General features: G+C 45.4%; 1 protein-coding gene across 2 annotated transcripts in view; it reads right to left on the minus strand.

Moving 5' to 3' along the window:
• PKD1L3 (polycystin 1 like 3, transient receptor potential channel interacting) overlaps positions 1–22102 on the minus strand; it is a 71682-nt gene that overhangs the window by 39295 nt on the left and 10285 nt on the right. For both annotated transcript variants that reach the window (XM_059667572.1, XM_059667571.1), the window contains 10 exons: positions 17725–17774; positions 15173–15421; positions 12900–13031; positions 8606–8782; positions 7202–7329; positions 6933–7059; positions 5804–5932; positions 5234–5465; positions 2870–3063; positions 46–276 (listed from right to left, as the gene is read on the minus strand). In XM_059667572.1, coding sequence (XP_059523555.1) covers positions 46–276; positions 2870–3063; positions 5234–5465; positions 5804–5932; positions 6933–7059; positions 7202–7329; positions 8606–8782; positions 12900–13031; positions 15173–15421; positions 17725–17774 — 1649 coding nt within the window. The remainder of the gene's footprint in view (positions 1–45; positions 277–2869; positions 3064–5233; positions 5466–5803; positions 5933–6932; positions 7060–7201; positions 7330–8605; positions 8783–12899; positions 13032–15172; positions 15422–17724; positions 17775–22102) is intronic.

Raw genomic sequence — 22102 nt, forward strand, 5'->3', positions numbered from 1 at the left:
ACTCAAGCCGCTGTGGCAAAACTTTTGGAATCAAAGTCTCCTCACCTTCTGCATATCTGCCTGATCCTTTCTCCAAGCCCACACAAACAGGAGCAGGTAGAACCCCAAAAGGCTGGCCAGCAAGGACACCCCAACAGGGTTGTTGGTCACGCGCAGGAATAGCTTGATCGTGTCTTCAACATTCACTGTCCGGGGCACTATGAAGAAGTCGCTGCCAAAGTAGGTCAGGTGGTTACAGAGGCACTGGGTCCTCACCACTGTGCTCTGTGGCCCGACCTGGAATAGAATCGAGACACTGACGCCAACGAAGGGCCAGCCCTGAACCATCAACACAGGCAGTTCAGAGCGGGAACAGAATGTCTGGGTCGCTCATTCACTGCTGCTGGCGGTGTAAACGCGTATCACCAATGTGCACAGCGCGCTGGCAAGATCTGGTGAAGCTGAAGAAGCACAAACCCTCTGAGTCCGGCAATTCCAGGGCTGACTGTGTAGCCCAGGGCACTTCCCACCCGTGCACAAGGGGACATGGAGAAGAATGCCCTGCCAGCACTGCTTCGAACTATAAACACCGGGAGTGCCTGTCTGTCTACTAACGGCAGGACAGACAGACAAACAAACAGGTAAAGACATGAGTAGAGGCAGCCGGATGGAATACTATACCACAGTGAAAAGGAATATAAACATGGATAAATGCTGAGTGGAAAACCAAGTTACAGAAAGGCATGTACAGTTTGGTGCCATTTGCACAAAGACCAAAACAACACTCATGTCTCTGCTCCTGCCGGTGTCCTCACTGGGATGTACGCTCATGCGGACACTGTCCGTCCATCACTGCACCTCTGGCTCCGGGCCTTGGCCTGGCTGGGATGCTCAATAGCAGGCGCTCAATAAACACTCAGCGGAAGCATGAACACACCAAATTCAGGCTGGTGGGCACCCTTTGTGGGGAGGAAGGGAATGGAATTGGTGAAGGATATACAGAGCACTTGATTATGCCTGAGTGTCTTATTCTTTCTACACATCTAAGTAAAGTGCTAATTCTGTAATAAAGCTGAGTGGTGTGTCATGGTTTTATTATATTATTCCTTACAACTTTCCATATGTTGTAACATTTCCTCATAAATTTTTTTTTTAAATGTCACCAGGACCCTGGCCAAGTGGCTCAGTTGCTTGGAGCGTTGTCCCCGTAGACCAAAAGGTGGTGGATTTGGTTCCCAGTCAGGGCACATATCTAGGTTGCAGGTTCGATCTCGTTGGTAGGCAATTGATCGATGTTTCTCACATCAATGTTTCTCTCTCTCTCTCTCTCCCCCCTCCTTTCTCTCTCAAATCAATAAAAATATATCTTCGGGTGAGGATTAAGAAAAAAGTTACTAGTCGAGTAAATGGAAGGTACCCATTCCATGTGTGATCTTGCAGATGAAAAGTCTACAATAGTGTCATTATGACTGGTTTCTCTGCATGGCACAAGGTTAAGTTCTGGTTGCCCCACCTATATTCTGCCCTTGGGCAAACTCTCATCCGTTCTCTGCAGCTCTGTTCCCTTCACAGAGCCAAACACTAGGGAGGCTTCCAGGAGGCGAGACACATCCTGATGTCTGTTGCGTCAGGGGTCACTGCCCTGCCAGGGGAGAGAGCCTGTTGCTGGCGTGTGGCTTCCCTGACCAGCAGCACTGCCTCCCCTGGGAGCCCTTAGAGAGGCAGGATTGCAGGATTGCAGGCCCGCCCAGGTTTACGGCAACAGAATCTTCACAGACAAGCTTCCGGTTTGAGGATGTGCTTGGGAAGCAGCACCCGATCCTCCAGAAACCGCTGCTTGAGGCCACGAGCGATGCGGGTGCCGTCCAGGGAACCCCTTTCCTTCTAGTCCCAATCCGGGTGACACCTTCTCAGATGGCTCATAGCAGCCTCACGTTTCCGGAGCCTTGCAGCACACTCTGTGCAAGTGGACCAGGATCTGCAGCAGGCAGGACCTCACAGAACCACTAGTGTGAAAATGTAGTGTCACTGTGAAATGGGGAGATGCCAGGGAGTCCGCATTATTACAAAGGTGACAATCTGTCCCTGGCCTGGAGGGTACAAGAATGGGCGAGCTTCTTTTTTTAAAAAAAACACACATATTTTATTGATTTTTTACAGAGAGGAAGGGAGAGGGATAGAGAGTTAGAAACATCGATGAGAGAGAGACATTGATCAGCTGCCTCCTGCACACCTCCTACTGGGGATGTGCCCACAGCCAAGGTACATGCCCTTAAATGGAATCGAACCTGGGACCTTTCAGTCTGCAGGCTGACGCTCTATCTACTGAGTCAAACCCGTTAGGGCGGCGAGCTTCTTTTTAAGTACAAAAATCCTCTTTTATTTAGCAGGAAGTTCATTTCCGTTTACCCACAACATGTTTAATACTTGCAGACTTGAACAGCTTCCACATATTGCTTTTCTTATTTTACCTGGAACTGTCACATTCACCGTGGACTAATGCTTGGGAAAGAATCACAAATATGAAGCACGGCCTGCTCCCAAGAGAGACTCTTGCCCAGCCCACCACACACCGCCGTCCTTCTTCCCAGCTGATTTACTTCCCTTCTATTTTTTTTAATCTTCACCTGAGAGTGGATTTCTTTTCATGGATTTTTATATAAAGAGGAAGGGACAGAGGGAAAGGGAGGAAGGGAAGAAGAGAAGAAGCAAGGGAGGGAGAGAGAGAGAAGGAATCAAACCTGCAACCCCTTGGTGTATGGGGTGATGCCCCAACCCACTGAGCCACCCGGCTCCTTCTATGATTTTGACGGGAACTGAGGTAACAGATGCACCGTGTTCCATGCCAGCGAAGGTAGAAGAGAGGCGGGGAAGCGGTACAGCTTCTCACCTGACATCCGTCGCTCCTCCACGTGCTGTTGTGGCTGTCCCAAAAATAGCACTGAGTGAGGGCAGTGACGATGGAGAACAGGGTGGGAGTCTGCTGAGCCTCCTCCTTGCTTTTATTCAACACGGCTGTGATGTAGTAGATGCCGATCCCATGCTGCAAACTCCCTGGAGTCAGCACCCATGTATACTCCTCATCTGAGAACAACGAAGAGTGCTTAATTGCATTGCACGTGGGAGAAAAATACTGTTAACCCTTTCTTCTGAAGGGCCTGTTGTTATTTTACTTCACAAAGTAATAAGCTTAGAGTCACAGTGATTTCTTTAAAAAATGACCAGAAGTAAAATCCAGGGCCCTGGGTAACTCCTGCTGCAGTAAAAAACCATCTTCTTTTGATGAATGAAAATTTAGGCCTAAGGAATTAGACTGTATTAAGAGTTTTAGAAAAATGAAACCATCACACACTAAAATTAGTAGATAGTAGACCCAGGTGTATGGGGTGATGAAACCCAAGGACGAAGCGAGGACAGGAGCAGAGTGGTTCCAGGAAGGAGCCTGGACCGCACGCCAGAGGCCTGATTTCAGGCCTGGCTCTGTCACAGGTGGTTGTTAAGTCACCAAATCTCTACTTTTCTTATCTTTCAAACAAGGACTCTAAACGAAAGAATCTCCAAGATGTCTCCCAGCTCCAAACGACGCGAGATTACTGCCACGAGCAGCGAGAAGAAGGGAGTGCATGTTCTGACTTCATAGCTGGCACCCCGCAGCGAGAGCTGCTGCCCCAGGGGCTTTGTCTAAAGGGAAGGGTCACTTACAAAGTGACTGTGTCTGTTAGCGAGGCCCATGCGGGAGCCAGAAAAAGCTCCTTCAATACGGGTAGGTTGTCGTGAGGGAGACTACAACATGCTTTCTCCATTCTGATTATTTTCCCCAACATCTTTTACGGCCAAAGGTAGCTCTTTATTAAGACTTTTCAGTACCACATTTAAAGTTCTTTGGCCAAGTATATTCCAGGCACTATTTATATATCTCAGAAATTCTTTACTACTTATATATGTCAGAGAAATTATTAACTTTTCTAAACTACAGCATAGTCATTCTGATCTTATACCAAGACTTACTGAGATATCTCCAGGCATTATCTAAACCTAAGATTAGAAATAAAGTTGAAATATAAGTGATATATTACATATACATATTCATCTATACATATAACATTTGAGATATATTATGACCCGTTGTGCTGGAACTTTACTTCTGCAGACGTCTCAACATCTATATACATAAAAGGCTAAGTGACCATCCAACCATCTGACCAGCTGGTACCTATGATGCGCACTGACCACCAGGGGGCAGACGCTCAACGCAGGAGCTGCCGAGCTGCAGTGACTTGGCAGCAGTGGTTCTCGGGTGATGCACCCCGGAACCAGAGAGGAGGGAGCCCGATTCCTCGCGGGGCCACGCGATTCCACCTTTGGCCATGGGTTACGTTGTTGCTGGGGCACTGTCGGCCCCGGATCTGGTTTACTGTTGAGCTGTGGTGACTTGGCAGCGGCAGTTCTCGGCTGACCTAATTTCCTTTCCATGCACATGAATCTGTGCACCGGGCCACTAGTTTTATTATGAAAATTTTCAATCATATAGAAAGTTGAGAGAATTTTACAGGAACATCCATAGAATCATAACCAGATTCTATAATTAACATTTACTAAATTTGCTTTATCACATAAATATCCTTCTATATATCACACAGTCCATCTTTTAAAAAATGCATCTCATGCCCTGGCCGGTTTAGCTCAGTGGATAGAGCGTCAGCACATGGAATGAAGGACTGTGGGTTCAATTCTGGTCAAAGACACATATCTTGATTGGTTGCGGGCTCTATCCCCGGCCCTGGTTGGGGCATGTGCAGGAGGCAACCAATCGATGTGTCTTTCTCACATCGATGTTTCTCTCTCTCTGTCTCTCCCCCTCTCTTCCATGCTCTCTAAATATCAATGGAAAAATATCATTGGTTGAGGATTAAAAAAATAAAATAAAATAAAATAAATGCATTTCATGGTCACATGTATCTATACACGTGATAAAAGTACATAGGACTAAACACAAACACAGAAGTGCTTGGAAGGTAGTGGTATCTGAATAAGATCAGTGCATTGGATCAATGTCATTTCCTCATTGCATTACAGTTAAGCAAGATATTAGCATTAGGAGAAACTGAGTGACAAGTATATAAGATCTGTTTTTATTTCTTACAATTGCATGTGAATATACAAGAATCTAAAAAAAAAGTTAATTTAAAAAGAAAAGAAAAACATGCATTGCAAAGTGCTGTGGTCAACTGCTGACACCTGAGAGGGGTCTTACCTTTCTGCTCCACCTGAGCCTTTGGCAGGGTCATGTTCAGGTGAAAGAAAGTGTGGTTAGGCTGATACTCGAACCCCAGGTAGAGTGTCATTGAAACGGGACTTTCAGGCTCTATGCACACGATCAGGGATTTCTCCAGGGAAGTGACGTTCACTGTGATGGTAAAATAGTCCGTGCTCATGTTGACGCTGGTGGGGTGGGTTTCCATGCTTGCATTTCTCCAGAGCATGATCTAAAATGAGAGACAGTTCATCACTCTTCAAATTTAAGATGACCCATTGATTGACGCCTGTCAGTCTCCTTTATAGGGAAATGGGATGAAATTTCCTAAGTATTCCTCTTTGAATTTTAGTAGGTAACACAGTGTCAGGGGTCAAGGAAGGGTAATAGGCTAAGATCTAAAACGACTTATAAGGAAAAGTTTGCACAATTTCCTAAGTAAAGGTGTTAATGAAACAATGTCACTCCCATGAATCTCCAATGACTTCCTTCACGGAGTTGCTGCCTTCTATGCTTTTTTCCAGGAATTCCTAGTCCCTTCTATTTTATTTCTTAATAATCAAGTCATACCTCAATATCCTCCATTAAGTCACGGACTCGGAGCAATTTATGATTAGAACTTAGTACAACACTTCCGACGCTTCCAACAATGTTCTTGTCATCAAAATCCTTGAAGGGATTGAAAGCTAGTCCTGTTATCTAGAGACAAGAAAACTCCAGTTTCAGCAATTACCAAAATATTTATAAATAACACCCTGGTACATAATAAGGTAATCAGATACCATAAATTAAAGTAAATGTTGGGATTTTCCCCCTTGCTAATATCTCAAATGAAATACCTCTCATTATAAGACTAGAGGCCCGGTGCATGAAATGCATGCACTCGGGAGGGGGGTGGCCCTTAGCCTGGCCTGCGCCCTCTTATAGTCCGGGAGCTCTTGGGGGATGTCCGACAGATGACTTAGGCCTGCTTCCCAAGCCAGCTATAGGACACCCTTAGCACTATTGCAGAGGCAGGAGAGGCTCTCGCCAGCTGTGAGCCCAGCTTCTGGGTGAGTGGTGGTCCCCCTGTAAGAGTGCACTGACCACCAGGGGGCAGCTCCTGAGTTGAGCGTCTGGCCCCTGGTGGTCAGTGTGTGTCATAGCGACCGGTCGTTCTGAATTTCAGTGGATTTGCATATTAGCCTTTTATTATATAGGATCATATGAGAAAGAATTAATTAGTTAAAGATGAGTCATTTACTGTGACCCTCAGAATTATTATTATTTTTACATCTTTATACCTAGAGGATTCATTTTACTAGGAAGTATTCTGTTCTTCAGGATAAGGCAACAATCCTACTTCTGTTTGTTAAGTAATTGCTGAAAAAAAATACAATATACTGATATGACTAGGTCAGTATATTGAATCAGTAATTATTCAGATATCCCTAGCTTTATGTAATAGTGAAGAGTTGAATCAATTCACATCATAACACAGAAACTTAGTTAAATCCAGAAGCTTGTTTAATGCTCCCCATTCTTTCATGGATCATTTTCAGAGGCCTTCAATCCTGCCAGTGTAAAACAGAAATTAACAGCACACAACCATCTCTTGTTTGGTCTGTTAGCTTACATTTCATGGTGCATTCTTGTCACCCAAATGCCTACAGCCACCAAATCTCACTTTTATTCTGGTCAGAATCAACTTCACACTCACTTGAACATTAACTCCTGGGTGTTTATTCAAGAGTTCCTCCAGCGCCGAAGCTGATGGGAAGGCTAACCGCATGGGTGCTGGGTATCCGAGAGTGTAAGAGCTCAGAGGCAAAGTTGATATGTTTTGGCTAATGAAAAAGAAGTGAAATGGGAATCAATCTATTCTCTAAAGGTCAAAAACGTAAAATGAAACTCTCCTTCCTTCGTTCCTCCCTTCTTAAAATCCCTCCCTCTCACCTTCCCTCCCTCCCTCCTTTCCTCCTATGCTACCTGCTCAACATCAGGGTAGCGATGGAAGAGGTCAAAGTCACCGAAGACTCAGGAAATGGATGCTGCTGTAGAAATGTTTCCTGGATCTCCCCAAGGGCCATCAAGGACTTTTTCAGAATATTTTCTACCTGCATTTAGAGGGAAATATCATGTGACTTGTGTAACCTCAGGGTATTGTGTTAGTGAAATGATGATTTTGAGGGCGTTGAAAGGGGAACAGGGATCTTGACAATGATGTAATGGGAGGTGACATTCCTTGGAGAGAACCCATAGGCAGTACCTGCAGTCTGGCTAAAGAGTCACCATCCTCTGTGCCACTAAGAGGGCCCCCCAAAGAAATATGTATTTCTTTTGCCCCATGATATAAACTGCCCTAGATCTGCCTATGATAGTTTTTTTTATATTTAAAAAGAGCTATATTATAATGAATTCACACATACAATTCACCCATTTTGAGTATACAATTCAAAGGTTTTTTTGTAAACTCACAGGGTTGTGCAACTAGAACCATGATCTAGTTTTAGAATATTTTTCTCTCTCGTAAAATAAACCCAGAACCCAGTAGCAGTCACTGTCCATTCTTCTGTCCCTATCTCCTCAATCCCTAGGTGACCACTCATCAACAGTCTATAGACTTGCCTCTCTGACACTTCATATAAATGGAATCATAATATATGGTCTTTTGTGATTGGCTTCTTCACTTGTCATAATACTTTCAAGGTTCATCCATGTTGTAGTTTGTATCAGTACTTCATTCTTTTTTGTTACCGAATACTATTCCACTTTATGGACATACCACTTTTTCTTTGTCCATTCATCCGATCATGGACATCTGGGTTGTTTCCACCTTTTTGCTATTTGGCCACTTGAATAATATTGCTATGAACATGATTGTACAAGTTTCAGGCGGACGGACATCTATGGATCTATTCCATGGAGTAGAATTACTAGGTCACATGGTAATTATATTTTTAACGCTTTGGGGGAACTGTCACACTGCTTTGCAAAGAGCTGTACCATCTTACGATCTAAGCGTGTATGAAGGTTCCACTTTCTCTGCCTCCTTGCCCACGCTTGTTATTAGGTGTGAAGTGGAGGCTGATTTGCATTTCCCTAATGACTAACAACGTCGAACGTTGTCTCATGTGCACAGCAGACATAACTTACTGAGCGCTTGCTGTGTGCCAAGCGTGTCACTAAGGTCTTTTCACCAGATGACAGCGTTAGGCAGGCTGGGCTCGCTGGGGTAGAGAGAGGACCCAGAGCAGGATTCACAGAGCAGTGTCGTCAGTGCTGCAGGCTTAGCTGGGCTGTGAGAGTCTGGGGGGAGGCTGTGCGAGACCTGGACCTGTCCAGACTGAACATTTCTGAGGAGAGTCGGCCAGTGGCATGTACTGCACCCACCTGCTCAATGTCATGCTTGGATCTTGGCCCACTTGCTTCGTCAGCTTTCACTACACTGCTGAGGGAGTGAACGAGGCAGACAGTCACAGGAATTTGGAAGCCCAGAGTGCTGCTGTTCTGAAATGGGCTTTTCAGTAATTGGCCACTCAGGTAAATATGGGCGTTGATAACATCGACCTGGGAATTTTGGAAAAGCAAATAGACATTCCTGAAAGGTTTATGGCTGTTTTACATTTGTGTTCTTCTGAGAAGTGTTCTTTACACATTTCAAATACATTTTTATAAGAAGCAATGTTACACTGTGGCAGGGAAGGAAAATATACTATTCCCTATCACCTACGGGGAGGATTCGTATTTCAGGTTGCGCTAAGCAAATGACATAACCCTTTCTGAGTGGAAAGAGGATCAAATATCTAACTAACACAACTAAGCTTAAAAGAGGAATGCAGAAGAGAAGAGTGTTGGCTGAAGTACCGCACAGACTGTCCCTTTGTATCCAGGGCCTCAAAAGCATTCAAGACAGACTTGACACGGAGATCAAGGAGAAGTTCTAAATGAAACAGAAAACACCAACTCTCCTTTCTGCAGGCTACCCTCATGGAAAACAAGTCAAATGAACCAACTGACAACTATTTACTGAACAGTCACCAAAAGTACTACTACTTTTGTTTTGAAATGTTCTTTATTTTCAAAGTTACACTTATTAAAAACTGCAAAATAAAATATCCTATCCTATATAATAAAAGGGTAATATGCAAATTGACCAAATGGCGGAATGACTGGTCGCTATGACATGCACTGACCACCAGGGGGCAGACACTCAATGTAGGAGCTGCCCCCTGGTGGTCAGTGCACTCCCACAGGGGAGGCGCTGCTCAGCCAAAAGCCGGGCAGGTGAGCGCAGCTATGGTGGCAGGAGCCTCTCCCGCCTCTGAGGCAGTGCTAAGGAGCAGTGAGCAGGCGGGCGGTAAGGAGTCAGGACTCCTGGACTACGAGAGGGATGTCTGACTGCTGGCTTAGGTCCTAAGCCGGCAGGTGAACATTCCCTGAAGGGTCCCAGACTGCAAGAGGGGGCAGGCTGGGCTGAGGGACACCCCCAGAGTGCATGAATTTTTGCGCACCGGGCCTCTAGTATGAAAAATAAAATAACAAAAGTAAGTATAAAAATAAATAAATAAATAAAGTTAAGCCCTAGTTGGCTGGCTTAGTTGGTTGGGGAGTTGTCCTGTACACTAAATGGTGACGGATTCGATTTCTGGTCAGGGCACATACCTAATTTATGAGTTCGATCTCCAGTCAGGGCTTGTGAAGGAGGCAACCGATTGATGTGCTTCTTTCACATCAATATTTCTCTGTCTTTTCCTTTCTCTTCCACTCTCTCTAAAAGTCAATGGAAAAATATCCTTGGGTGAGGATTTAAAAGTAAATAAGTAAACAAGTAAATAAAGTTAAAAATAAGACATGAACACAAAATATTTGCAACAGCCGAAACCGGTTTGGCTCAGTGGATAGAGCGTTGGCCTGTGGACTGAAAGGTCCCAGGTTCGATTCCGGTCAAGGGCATGTACCTTGGTTGCGGGTACATCCCCAGTGGGGGGAGTGTGCAGGAGGCAGCTGATCGATGTTTCTCTCTCATCGATGTTTCGAACTATCTCCTTTCCTCTTTGTAAAAATTCAATAAAATATATTTTAAAAAAATATATTTGCAACATATATAACAAAAGGTTAATATCCTATCTAATAAAAGAGAAACATAGTAATTGGTGTATGACCGCTACCCTTCCCATTGGCTAATCAGCGAGATATGCAAATTAACTGCCAGCCAAGATGGTGGCCGGCAGCCAGGCAGCTTGAAACTAACATGAGGCTTGCTTGCTTCAGTGACAGAGGACTCCAACGTTCCCCGCCTGCCGCTGCAGGCCTCTGAGCTGCAACTCTAAGCAACTATGTAACAAATATAGAAGCTAAACAAAACCCCAGAAACCTGCTTTAGTCCTCCGGGCTTCAGCCAGCAGGATCGCAACATTGTAAGCAAAGGCCAGAAACCTACTTTCAGCAGCAGAGGCCTAAGAGCTGGAGCCAAGCCTCAAGGCTAAAGCTAGCCCAGTATAAAAAAGAAAAAAAAGAAAAAAGGAGCGGTTGGGAGCTTCAGTCACCCCCAGCCTGAAAACAGCCCTCAGCCCCTCACCCAGACTGGCCAGGCACCCCAGTGGGGACCCCCACCCTGAAGGGTGTGTGACCAGCTGCAAACAGCCATCATCCCCTCACCCAGGCTGGCCAGGCACCCCAGTGGGGACCCCCACCCTGATCCAGGACACCCTTCAGGGCAAACCAGCTGGCACCCACCCGTGCACCAGGCCTCTATCCTATATAGTAAAAGGGTAATATGCCTCCCAGCACCAGGATCAGTAGAGCCACGAGGCCTCCCGGCATGGGGATCAGCGTGACAGGGGGCAGCGCCCAAACCCCCTGATCGCCCTGCGGCTCTGTGTGTGACAGGGTGCGGCGCCCCAACCCCCTGATTGGCCCTGCTCTGTGCATGACAGGGGGCGGCGCCCCAACTCCCCAATCGGCCCTGCTCTGAGCCCGACCAGGGCCTGCACCTAGGGATTGGGCCTTCCCTCTGTCACCCGGGAGCAGGCCTAAACCAGCAGGTCGTTATCTCCCGAGGGGTCCCAGACTGCGAGAGGGCACAGGCCGGGCTGAGGGACCCCCCCTCCCCCCCGAGTGCACAAATTTTTGTGCACCGGGCCTCTAGTCAACAATAAATAAGCTCTCTTCCAAACAAAGAGACAAGTAGTCCAATGAAGGACTTAGTAATCAATAAAATGCTTTTTTTTTTTTGCCTTTGAAATTGGCAAAAATGAAAATGTGGGGGAAAGGTTGCTGAGAATGTAAAAAAGTTCCTTTTAGGAGGGGAGGATAATTTCATCATCTATTAAAAATGTAAAAGCCCATCAATTCTATTTCTAGCACTCTATCCCACAGAAATATTTGCAGAAGTCCTGAAAGATGTAGGTATAAGGATACCCATGGGTGGCTATTTGCAAGGGTAAAATATCAAATAAACATTAAGAATAAGAAGTTCACTTATGTGTACTGACATGAAAAGATACCCTTAACTCAGCATTGAGTAAAACAATCAAGGGGCAGAAACATTTGTAGACTTTAACCCCATTTTTATTAAAACAAAACAAACCAACAAACTTTTTGTATGCATCAAAAACGTTTGGAAGGTTATGCACAGCAAATCAAGATTAATCTAATAATAATGATTACATCTAGAGAGTGCTTTTTATTTAATATGCTTTTGTTCTAATTTTCCCAAATAAACCAATACAGATCGCATTTATGTACTTATTGCAATATTTGAAAATACAGAAGATGGAAAAAAGAAAATTAAAATCCTCACTAATCCTACCACCTTAATCTATGTGTAGGGAGTAGAAGGAGGCATGAATAATTATGAGGCAGTAACACTGGCAAATGTGGTTGCCACAAAGGCAGATATCACGGAGGCACGGACTTTTGATGCCTGTTTCAAGGCTGCTCTAGGCTATGGCAAGGCATGGATCTGTCTTCGTCTCCTGTGATTTCTCCTGACACATAGATCAGAAAAGCAGTGATGTGATAAATGAGAATGTCACTACTGATCCAGTTTTTTAACAATCTTCAGATTTTTTTTATAAGAGAAAGTTTATTTAGAAAGTCACAGAGGTGGAAGGAATGGGCTAAGGAAGTAATGGGCTCAAGAAACAAGTTACAAAAATATATTAAAAAAAAAAAAAGAAACAAGTTACAGAGGCAAAAGAAGGGACCTTGAAGCTTAAGAGAGTCAAGGAAAATGCACCTGGAGGGAGTGGCAGGGGGTGGGGGGAAGGCTTGGGCATGCTCCTTAGAGAGAGCTGCCTTAACATATAGTTTTTAAATGTATTGATTTTAGAGAGAGAGAGGGAGAGAGAGAAAAACGGTGACTTGCTGTTTCCTTTATATATTTATTATTGCTTGTTTCTTGTACGTGCCCTGACCGGGGATCAAACCTACAACCTTGGGGTATTGGGACGACACTCTAACCAACTGAGCTACCCAGCGAGGGCACAATCTTCAGATTTAAAGGTACAAATACACTTGCTAATATTTCCATTGAGTCTCCACAAAGTATTTCGTAATGTTAGTCTGTACAGGGTACAATTTCCAGATTATACATTTTCTATTTTATTATACGTTTTCTCCTTTCCTGTTTTTCACTTTCCCCTTCCTCACATCTGTTTCCTCCCAATCAGCCTCTGCTTACCTGCACTGACTCGGACAGTCCTGGGATCATGGCTGTCAGTCTCTGGAGCACCTCACAAGCTTTCTGCAGTTGGCTGTGAGGTTGCAAACCATGCATCGCTTTGCTGAAGTTCCATGCCCTTTCATCTGTGACCTATTGGGAACAAAGGATTTTGTGAAAATTATTTGCATATAATCACTGCACTTGAGTAGTTTGAGACATTGCTTTAATGAGAGCTGGCCTTTGGTGACATTACAAGCTCTATGAATCACAGGCTTTCCATCACACTTATTGCTTTCAGAGGCTTTTCTGCAAATAGAATTTTCACCTCTTCATACAGAAAATGATAACAGGTCATACAATGATTGCTCCAAGGACAAGTGAGTCTGACAATAAGATCTGCAAGAGTAAGCTTAAGGCTATGGCCATGATCACAAGCGGGGAAACGCGGAATTCAAGACAACAAAACCTTTCTATTCAGAAGTGTGTTTATCCCCTCAGGTTTCCCACGGTAATTCCCTCAACCCAAGAGTTCCTGTTCAAGAGGGAAGCCCTTGACAGACCACACGGCAGGAGCTGGGAGGCAGGAAACCCGAGAAAACAAACAAGCCCAGGACACCAGGCATGGGCCCAAAACCTAAGAGGCTACTTGTTTTGAACTGGAAGTCCAACCCTGAGACAATCTGTTTACCCCAACCACATGGTCCGAATTCTAGAGGACAACCCACTTACAGCTTAACTCAATCAGTATTCAGTAAGTCCTTATTAAATGCCTACTGTGTACTGCTAGGCTCAAGGACTGGAGCAGTTCACGTCAGTTAAGACCCCACCCTCACGGGCCATGCAATTGAATAGGGTTATTCCTGACTCACAGGGTTATAGGGGGTTGGGTCAGTTACAGAGAGATCTCAGAACTGAGGCCCACCCAATTTTGGTTTACGCTGTGGGACTGGGATGTCAATAAGAAGGAGGGAAGGTAAGGGAGACACAGATGCCGCCTGGCTGCACGTCTGCCTGCTGGTCAGGCTGCACTCAGCGTCATTCCAGCGGCAGCCTTACCTGATACTTCAGAGAGAGCGCCTAACCTGGGCTGAACCTGGCAGATCTCACCACTTACTTAGCTTTTCTTTAATGTCTCTCAATCAAGCCTTATCACGGTTTCCTGAACTGACTCAGAAAAACTAGAAGTTTTGTACATCTTTGGTTAGATTTATTCCTAGGTACCTGTTATTATATCTTTTTTAAAAAAATCTAACTGATAGTTGCTGATATGCAATAATATAATTAACTTTAGTATATACTGATCTGATATTCAGTAACATCTCTAAATTCTCTTGATAGTTCTAATAATTTGTCTGTAGACTCTGGATATTCGAGCTTTCAAATTTCTATTTAAGGCAAGCAAACACTCTTTGTTTAAGCTGCTGCAGATCACTTTCCCCCTCAGCAGAACACAATGCTGACTGAGACAACAGTGAACATCTAGTTTCCATTACCACTGACAGCAGATCCAGAGAAAATAGGACTCCTTTCTAACAGGAAAATGTTAGATGGCTTATAGGCAGGGCTTGTGTTTTAAAAAAACCCCAAATAACAGGGAGGAGCAGGATGTCTTCAGTCAACACTGTTAAAGCAGCTTTGCCTTTTTCCCAGTTTGTCTGGAAGGGGAACAAAGGTGAAAGGGAGTTGAGAGGGTGAGGTGGAGAAGGTGTCGAAGGGTTTGCTGCTGCTAAGACAGTGGGGCAGGCCAACAAGGGTTCCTCCCCAGCCGAAGCACTGATACAACAGCATTACCTAATACGACCGTAGATCCTGAAATAGGCGCAAGACCCAATGTGGGATATTTTCATGGACTTGCTTTGGCTTTTGCTTTTAATCGGGACACATGCCTGTCTGTCAGGCATTCCCAGGTATATTCTGCTCAGGGGTAAAGGGGGAACGAGGCTCCTTCCTAGCATCACTGTTCCTGAAACGACACCAAAATAGAAGGAAAGAATAAAAGTGCTGTTTCCAGCCCAGCCAGTGTGGCTAAGTGGCTGAGCATCGACCTATGAGCCAGGAGGTCAGGGCTTGATTCCTGGTCAGGGCACATGCCCGGGTTTCAGGTTCGATCCCCAGTGGTGGATGTGCAAGAGGCAGCTGATCAATGACTCTCTTTTTCATCATTGATGTTTCTATCTCTCCCTCCCTCTCCCTTCCTCTCTGAAATCAATAAAAAAAAAGATATATTTTTTAAAAGTGCTATTTCCATGTAATGAACGTACCCAGTAGTGACTTCCATGTTCCTCACTCACCTGATTGGATGCGCTCTGAGATGATGCTTGGAGATGAGTGGTGGAGACGTCTGGATGTGAGTCCTCTTTGGGGCTTGAAGTTATTCCCACCAGAGCGTTTCTAGCCTGTGTTACAGACGCAGGCCTGGGGAGCTCTGCCGTCACAGGGGGTGGCTGGCTGGTAGGCACAGGGGTGACTGACAGTCCCTGCTGTGTGACTGCGGGGAGGACTGAAGGAAACGGGCTGGCAGAATGGCACAGGGTCTTGGACTAAAAGATAAAAATATATAAAAGGAAAAGGCTAAATCTGATTTTAGCCAAATAATGAAAATTAAAGCGGTGTCTCCAAAATTGCTTTGGAACTCCCAGGGCCCTGAGATATTAATAAATATTTCTCTCAAAAAGACCCTGTGCTCAAGCAGTTTGGAGGAAGTGGCGTGTGATATTACCCTCTTTGAGATGCACAATTTCCCATGTGTACTAATTGTCAAGCATTCAGTAAATTATAATGAAGCAGCTACCATGTGCTAAGCATGGGGAAGTGAGGGTACAGCAATGAACAGAGTGAGCCAAGCTCTTGCCCTCCCTGAGTGTCCACGTTGGTGGTGGAGACAGAGAGACAAATTATATCGCGTGGTCACTAACGCATGTCAGATGCCAAGGAAGGGCATTTTGGCTGAGAATTAGAGAGAAAGCTCTGTCAGTATTCTGGAGAAGGGTATTTAAGAAGTGGAAAAGCCCCGAGGCCACAGCCTGCTGTTTGTTTGGGGAAGAACAAAAAGGCTGGATGAGCAAAAATGGTAGGAGGGGAGCTAAAAAAAGATCCAGGGGGTGGAGGGGAATGAGGGAAGGGGGTTGGAGAGCAGGTCCTATGTCAGGAAATTGAGAAGCGTGTGAATTTGCTTTGAATGAGATGGGAAGACATGGGGGGTGAGGGGGCTTTGACGAGCAGTCGCTGGATCTGACTTCTGTTGTGAAGGCTCCTCTCACTGCTATGCTGAGAATTGACAGAAAGAGGCCGAGGACAGAAGCAAGGAGTTCAGTAGGAGAAAGATGCAGTGTTGAGACGGGAGCTGATGGTGGCTGAGCCTGGGGTGATAGTGGTAAAGATAATGGGAAGTGGTTAGGTTTGGGGCATATAAAAGCCTCTATGCCCTAGCCCAGCAGTTCTCAACCTGTGGGCCGCAACCCCTTTGGGGGTCGAACAACCCTTTCACAGGGGTCGCCTAAGACCATCGGAAAACACATTTATAATTACATATTGTTTTTGTGATTAATCACTATGCTTTAATTATGTTCAATTTGTAACAATGAAAATACATCCTGCATATCAGATATTTACATTACGATTCATAACAGTAGCAACATTACAGTTATGAAGTAGCAACGAAAATAATTTTATGGTTGGGGTCACCACAACATGAGGAACTGTATTAAAGGGTCGCGGCATTAGGAAGGTTGAGAACCACTGCCCTAGCCGGTTTGGTTCAGTGGATAGAGTGTCGGCCTGCAGACTGAAGGGTGGGTCAAGGGCACATGCTTCCTTGGCAGGCTTGCTTTCCAGTGGGGGGAGGGGAGGCGTGCAGGAGGTAACCAATGAATGTGTCTCTCTCACATTGATGTTTCTCTCTCTGTCTCTTCCCCCTCCATTCCACTCTCTCTGGAAATCAATGGAGAAAATATCCTCACAAAACAAAAAGGCCCTGAGAAGTCTTACAGTAAAACAAATTCCGCCTGGCAATATTTTAAGCAATATTGGCTGTTTTTCTGCAGAACATCCCTTGAGAAATACCGACTTAAGGGATTTTTATTTCATCCCCCTTCCTTTTCCTTTTTATACTTATAACAACACATTTTTTTTTTTTTACAGTGGACCAAATAAATGTAAATCTATATTTAGCCATCTACTGAGAGGTTTCGATGTAGGATACAAAGGCAAGAAAGCTAAGAAATTTCTTGAAGGTGAAATTTTGTAGATTATGCAGAGTTTCTACTTTTCACTCAATTTCTTTATTTTTCCTTTTTAAAATAAAAAAAAATTATTGCATTGTATATATTTTTGTAAGATGCCACAAGTTCTTTTTGGAATGAAGCAGGGAATAAAGAAACTACCAACAAAAGAAAATAATACCAGCATGAAAGCCAAAAGATAGGCTTTAAAATCGTCTTTAATAAATAATCCATTAAAGCCAAAACTGGTTTGGTTCAGTGGATAGAGCGTGGCCTGCGGACTGAAAGGTCCCAGGTTCAATTCCAGTCAAGGGCATGTACCTGGGTTGCGGGCATATCCCCAGTAGGAGATGTGCAGGAGGCAGCTGATCGATGTTTCTCTCTCATCGATGTTTCTAACTCTCTATCTCTCTCCCTTCCTCTCTGTAAAAAAATCAATAAAATACATTAAAAAAAAATCCATTAAACCTGACTCTTTCCGGCACTTATGTACTTTCCTTTCCTTATCAGAAAACTGTAATTCAGAGCACTCTGTGAGACAAAGTAGAGCTCTGGCAGGACCCACCAGGACTGGTCAAGAGAGCACGATTCCAAGACGTGTGCTGTGAAGGTTAAGTACTTACAGGATTAGCAAGAGCAGGTTGGTGACATTTGTTTGAATGATGAGTGGCTCCTGTAGAAAAAAGAAAGTAGGTTAGGCCTGGCCCATGTGGCTCACCTCTGAACCAGGAGGTCACGGTTTGATTCCTGATTCCTGGTCAGGGCACAGGCCCAGGTTGTAGGCTCAATTCTCAGTAGGGGATGTGCAGGAGGCAGCCAGTCAATGCTTCTCTCTCATTATTGATGTTTCTATCTGTCCCTCTTCCTTCCTTTCTGAAATCAATAAAAATATATCCTCCTTCCTATATAATAAAAGGCTAACATGCAAATCAACCAAATAGCAGAACAAACGGTTGCTATGATGCATAATGACCACCAGGGGGCAGACGCTCAATGCAGGAGCTGCCCCCTGGTGGTCAGTGTGCTCCCACAGGGGGAGCACCACTCAGCCAGAAGCCGGGCTCATGGCTGGTGAGTGCAGTGGTGGTGGCGGGAGCCTCTCGCTCCTCCATGTCAGTCGGACATCCCCCGAGGGCTCCTGGACTGTGAGACGGCACAGGTCAGGCTGAGGGACCTCCCCCCATCCAGTGCACAAATTTCACGCACCAGGCCTCTAATATAAATATATATACACTAGGGGCCCGGTGCACAAAATTCGTGCACTGGGTGTGTGTGTGGGGGGAGTGTCCCTCAGCCCAGCCTGCCCCCTCTCACATACTGGGAGCCCTCAGGCGTTGACCCCCATCACCCTCCAATCACCGGATCGGCCCCTTGACCAGGCCTGAGGCCTCCGGCAGAGGTGTCAGGCCTGGGCAGGGGACCCCCAGCTCCCCGCAGTTGCAGGCTCCACCCCTGCCCAGGCTTAACGCCTCTGGCCTAGGCGTCCGGCCCGGGCAGCGGGGACCCACAGCTGCAGCGGCCCCGCGATCGTGGGCTTCGCTTTAGGCCCAGGCAAGGGACCCCTAGCTCCCGGGACTGCCAGCTTCGACCGTGCCCAGCTCCCATTGCTGGCTCCACCCCTACTTCCTGCTATCACTGGCTAGGGCGGCAAAGGCGCCTGATTCTCCGATCATGGCTGGGGGGCAGGGCAAAGGTGGCCCCAGGGCTGCCTTTGCCCTGCCCCCCAGCTCTTAGCTCCCCCCTGGGTTTCCGATCACTGTCAGTGGCAGGGGTCTTCTTCCTGCTTTCCCTTTCGCCTCCCTGCATTGTGCCTACATATGCAAATTAACCGCCATCTTGTTGGCAGTTAACTGCCAATCTTAGTTGGCAGTTAACTGCCAATCTTAGTTGGCAGTTAATTTGCATATAGCCCTGATTAGCCAATGAAAAGGGTAGCTCGTACGCCAATTACCATTTTTCTCTTTTATTAGTGTTGATATATATATACATATATATATAAATACACACACACACACACACACACACACACACACACACACACACATATATATGAATGAAAGTATGTTAAGTTCAAGTAAAAGCCTAGGATAGAAATATCTTTTCCTATTTTATTTGTTATTCTTGACTAAAAATGTCAATCACACAGGAGACCAGAGGCTCATTTTCTGCTGTTGATGAAGCTGTACAGCTAGAATTCCGAAGCTGAAGCATGACAAATCACTATCGTCTCATCCTGTTGCTTGCTCTTCAAAGATCCTCTGTGTAAAAATAAATCTTAAATAAAACCAACCATAAAGGTGCCAGTATATAAACATCACTGCAGAAATATCTGTCTCATACTTTTACAAAAATGTATTCTTAAGAGAAGCCGTATATTTATATAAATATATCCTATATAATCTATACTAATAAAAGAGAAAAATGGTAATTGGCGTACGACGATACCCTTTTCATTGGCTAATCAGGGCTATATGCAAATTAACTGCCAACTAAGATTGGCAGTTAACTGCCAACAAGATGGCGGTTAATTTGCATATGTAGGCACAATGCAGGGAGGCGAAAGGGAAAGCAGGAAGAAGCCCCCTGCCACTGACAGCGATCGGAAACTCAGGGGGGAGCTAAGAGAGAGAATCAGGTGCCTTTGCAGCCCTGGCCAGTGATAGCAGGAAGTAGGGGTGGAGCCAGCGATGGGAGCTGGGCACGGTTGAAGCTGGCAGTCCCAGGAGCTAGGGGTCCCTTGCCTGGGCCTAAAGCGAAGCCCACGATCGCGGGGCCGCTGCAGCTGCGGGTCCCCGCTGCCCGGGCCGGACGCCTAGGCCAGAGGCGTCAGGCCTGGGCAAGGGGCCAATCCTGCGATTGGAGGGTGATGGGGGTCAACGCCTGACGGCTCCCAGTATGTGAGAGTGGGCAGGCTGGGCTGAGGGACACCCCCCCCCCCACCCAGTGCACGAATTTCGTGCACCGGGCCCCTAGTAAAAGGGTAATATACAAATTGACCCTAAAGGCTGAATGATGTGCTATGATGTGCACTAACCACCAGGGGGAGCAGGCCTAAGACATCAGTTGGACACCCCCCCGAGGGCTCCCGGACTGTGAGAGGGTGTAGGTTGGGCTGAGGGACTGCTCCTCCACCAGTGCACGAATTTTTGTGCACTGGGCCTCTAGTTTATTAATAAATCAGAGCATATTTCTGATAGACTTTTTACCAGATCACCATATTGCTTTCATTCTCTTTCCACACTTTCCAGTAAGGAAACCATGCTCTATGGCGATATTAGTGGGTTAACATGCCTATTTGCTATTAACTTTGGTTGATTTCTTTCAAGGCATGAGTGTTAAAATATAGCTGGCTACAGGCAGCCTACTTGGCCTTCTTTACCTTTTCTTGTGACATTCCCTCGGTTGTTCATAGGACTGACATGATATTTGGCAGCAGAATCACTGCGGCTCCGACTGCTGGCCTCCCAGAATTCTGAGATGTTCTTCTGATCAGATGCTACGTCTTTCCATCCGGGCAAACAGGATGGGAGGGTGGGAGAAAGAAACTGGACTCAAAAGCCTCAAGCAAATGACTTAACCTCTTAATATCTTCATCTGGGGGATGGGCGTAAGCGTCTCTGACAATGTGAAAATTAAAGCAATAGAGGTAGAGCGGAGAGAAATGTCACCTCAGATCAGGGCCATCAGCTTGCTGGGAACAGGGAACTCACCCTGCACGTCAACTGTGGACGTGGAAAGGGGTTATGATCACCGGATAAGCCAACAGGCTGCCGACCTAAGGGTGACCCAATTTCTTGGTCTCCTGACAAACACTGTGTTTGGACAGATCCTGCCTTCAAAGGTAAGGAAAAATCAAACCAAAAGAGAGCCCATGACTAGCAGAGAACCTGGGAACTGAATCCAGGGGACTCAGAGGAAAGCATAACTCTGAACATTATCAACAGCAAAAAAATTTATTTAACCAAATCCTTAGAAAGCTATGTAACATCCGTAATAGAAACAGGAAGTCTTCAAGATAAATCAGCCGAAGCTAAAATGCACAAGAATGAGATAGATTAAAAGTGAAATAAATGAGCTCAGCCCAGCCAGCGTGGCTCAGTGGTTGAGCATCAACCTATGAACCAGGAGGTCACATCGATTCCTGGTCAGGGCACATGTCCGGGTTGTGGGCTCGATCCCCACAGTGGGGCGTGCAGGAGGCAGCTGATCAGTGATTCTCTCTCATCATTGATGTTCCTCTCTCTCTCTCTCCCTGTCCTTTCCTCTCTGAAATCAATAAAAAATACATTTGAAAAAGAGAATGGCAGAAAAGATATGGAGGATATACAGCTACGATCCAATGTTTTAACTTGTGAACTCTGCTAAAATATGGCTCATTGGTGTTAAGGTAATGAAGTTAGACCCAAGATAGAGTCTGTCATGCTAAGCCCCACTACAGCAAACCAAAACTTAAGTTTCTGTATTTGGCTCTCGCAGAAGAGGCAGGCCAACGTCAACCAATCAGTGCTTGCCTGTTCAGCACAAATTACATAGTCTGACTTCAAGGCTTCCCTTTGCTCCAAATAAGGAAAGTAACCCTGCTCACTTAAGTCTATAAAAATCTCTTGCCGTGTTCAGCTCTTCAGAGCTCTCTATCTGCTACATTGGCTACTGCCCAATTCATAAATTACTGAATTAAAGTCTACTAGATCAGTAACTTGTCTGGGGAGAATTTTCTTTTAACATTGGGAAGGGCCAAGAAAGACCCCTTTTGACTATTCACAAGTTCCCCAAATATTTCCACCAGTTGATCTTTCTTGAAAAAACAATTGTAGAAATGAGACAAAATTAAGAACTCAAGAAAAGTCAAGTCACAAAACAGTGAACTAGAAATAAGTGCTAAATTATTACTAGAAATCTGGTTTTGATAAAAGTTTAAAAAATGTATTCTTAAGAGAAGTCGTATAATATAAAAATAGCAATTTAGCCCTAGCCAGTTTGGCTCAGTAGATAGAGCGTCGG

This window comes from Myotis daubentonii, chromosome 15 (genome assembly GCF_963259705.1).
Source record: "Myotis daubentonii chromosome 15, mMyoDau2.1, whole genome shotgun sequence".
In the NCBI taxonomy this organism is placed as follows: Eukaryota; Metazoa; Chordata; class Mammalia; order Chiroptera; family Vespertilionidae; genus Myotis; species Myotis daubentonii.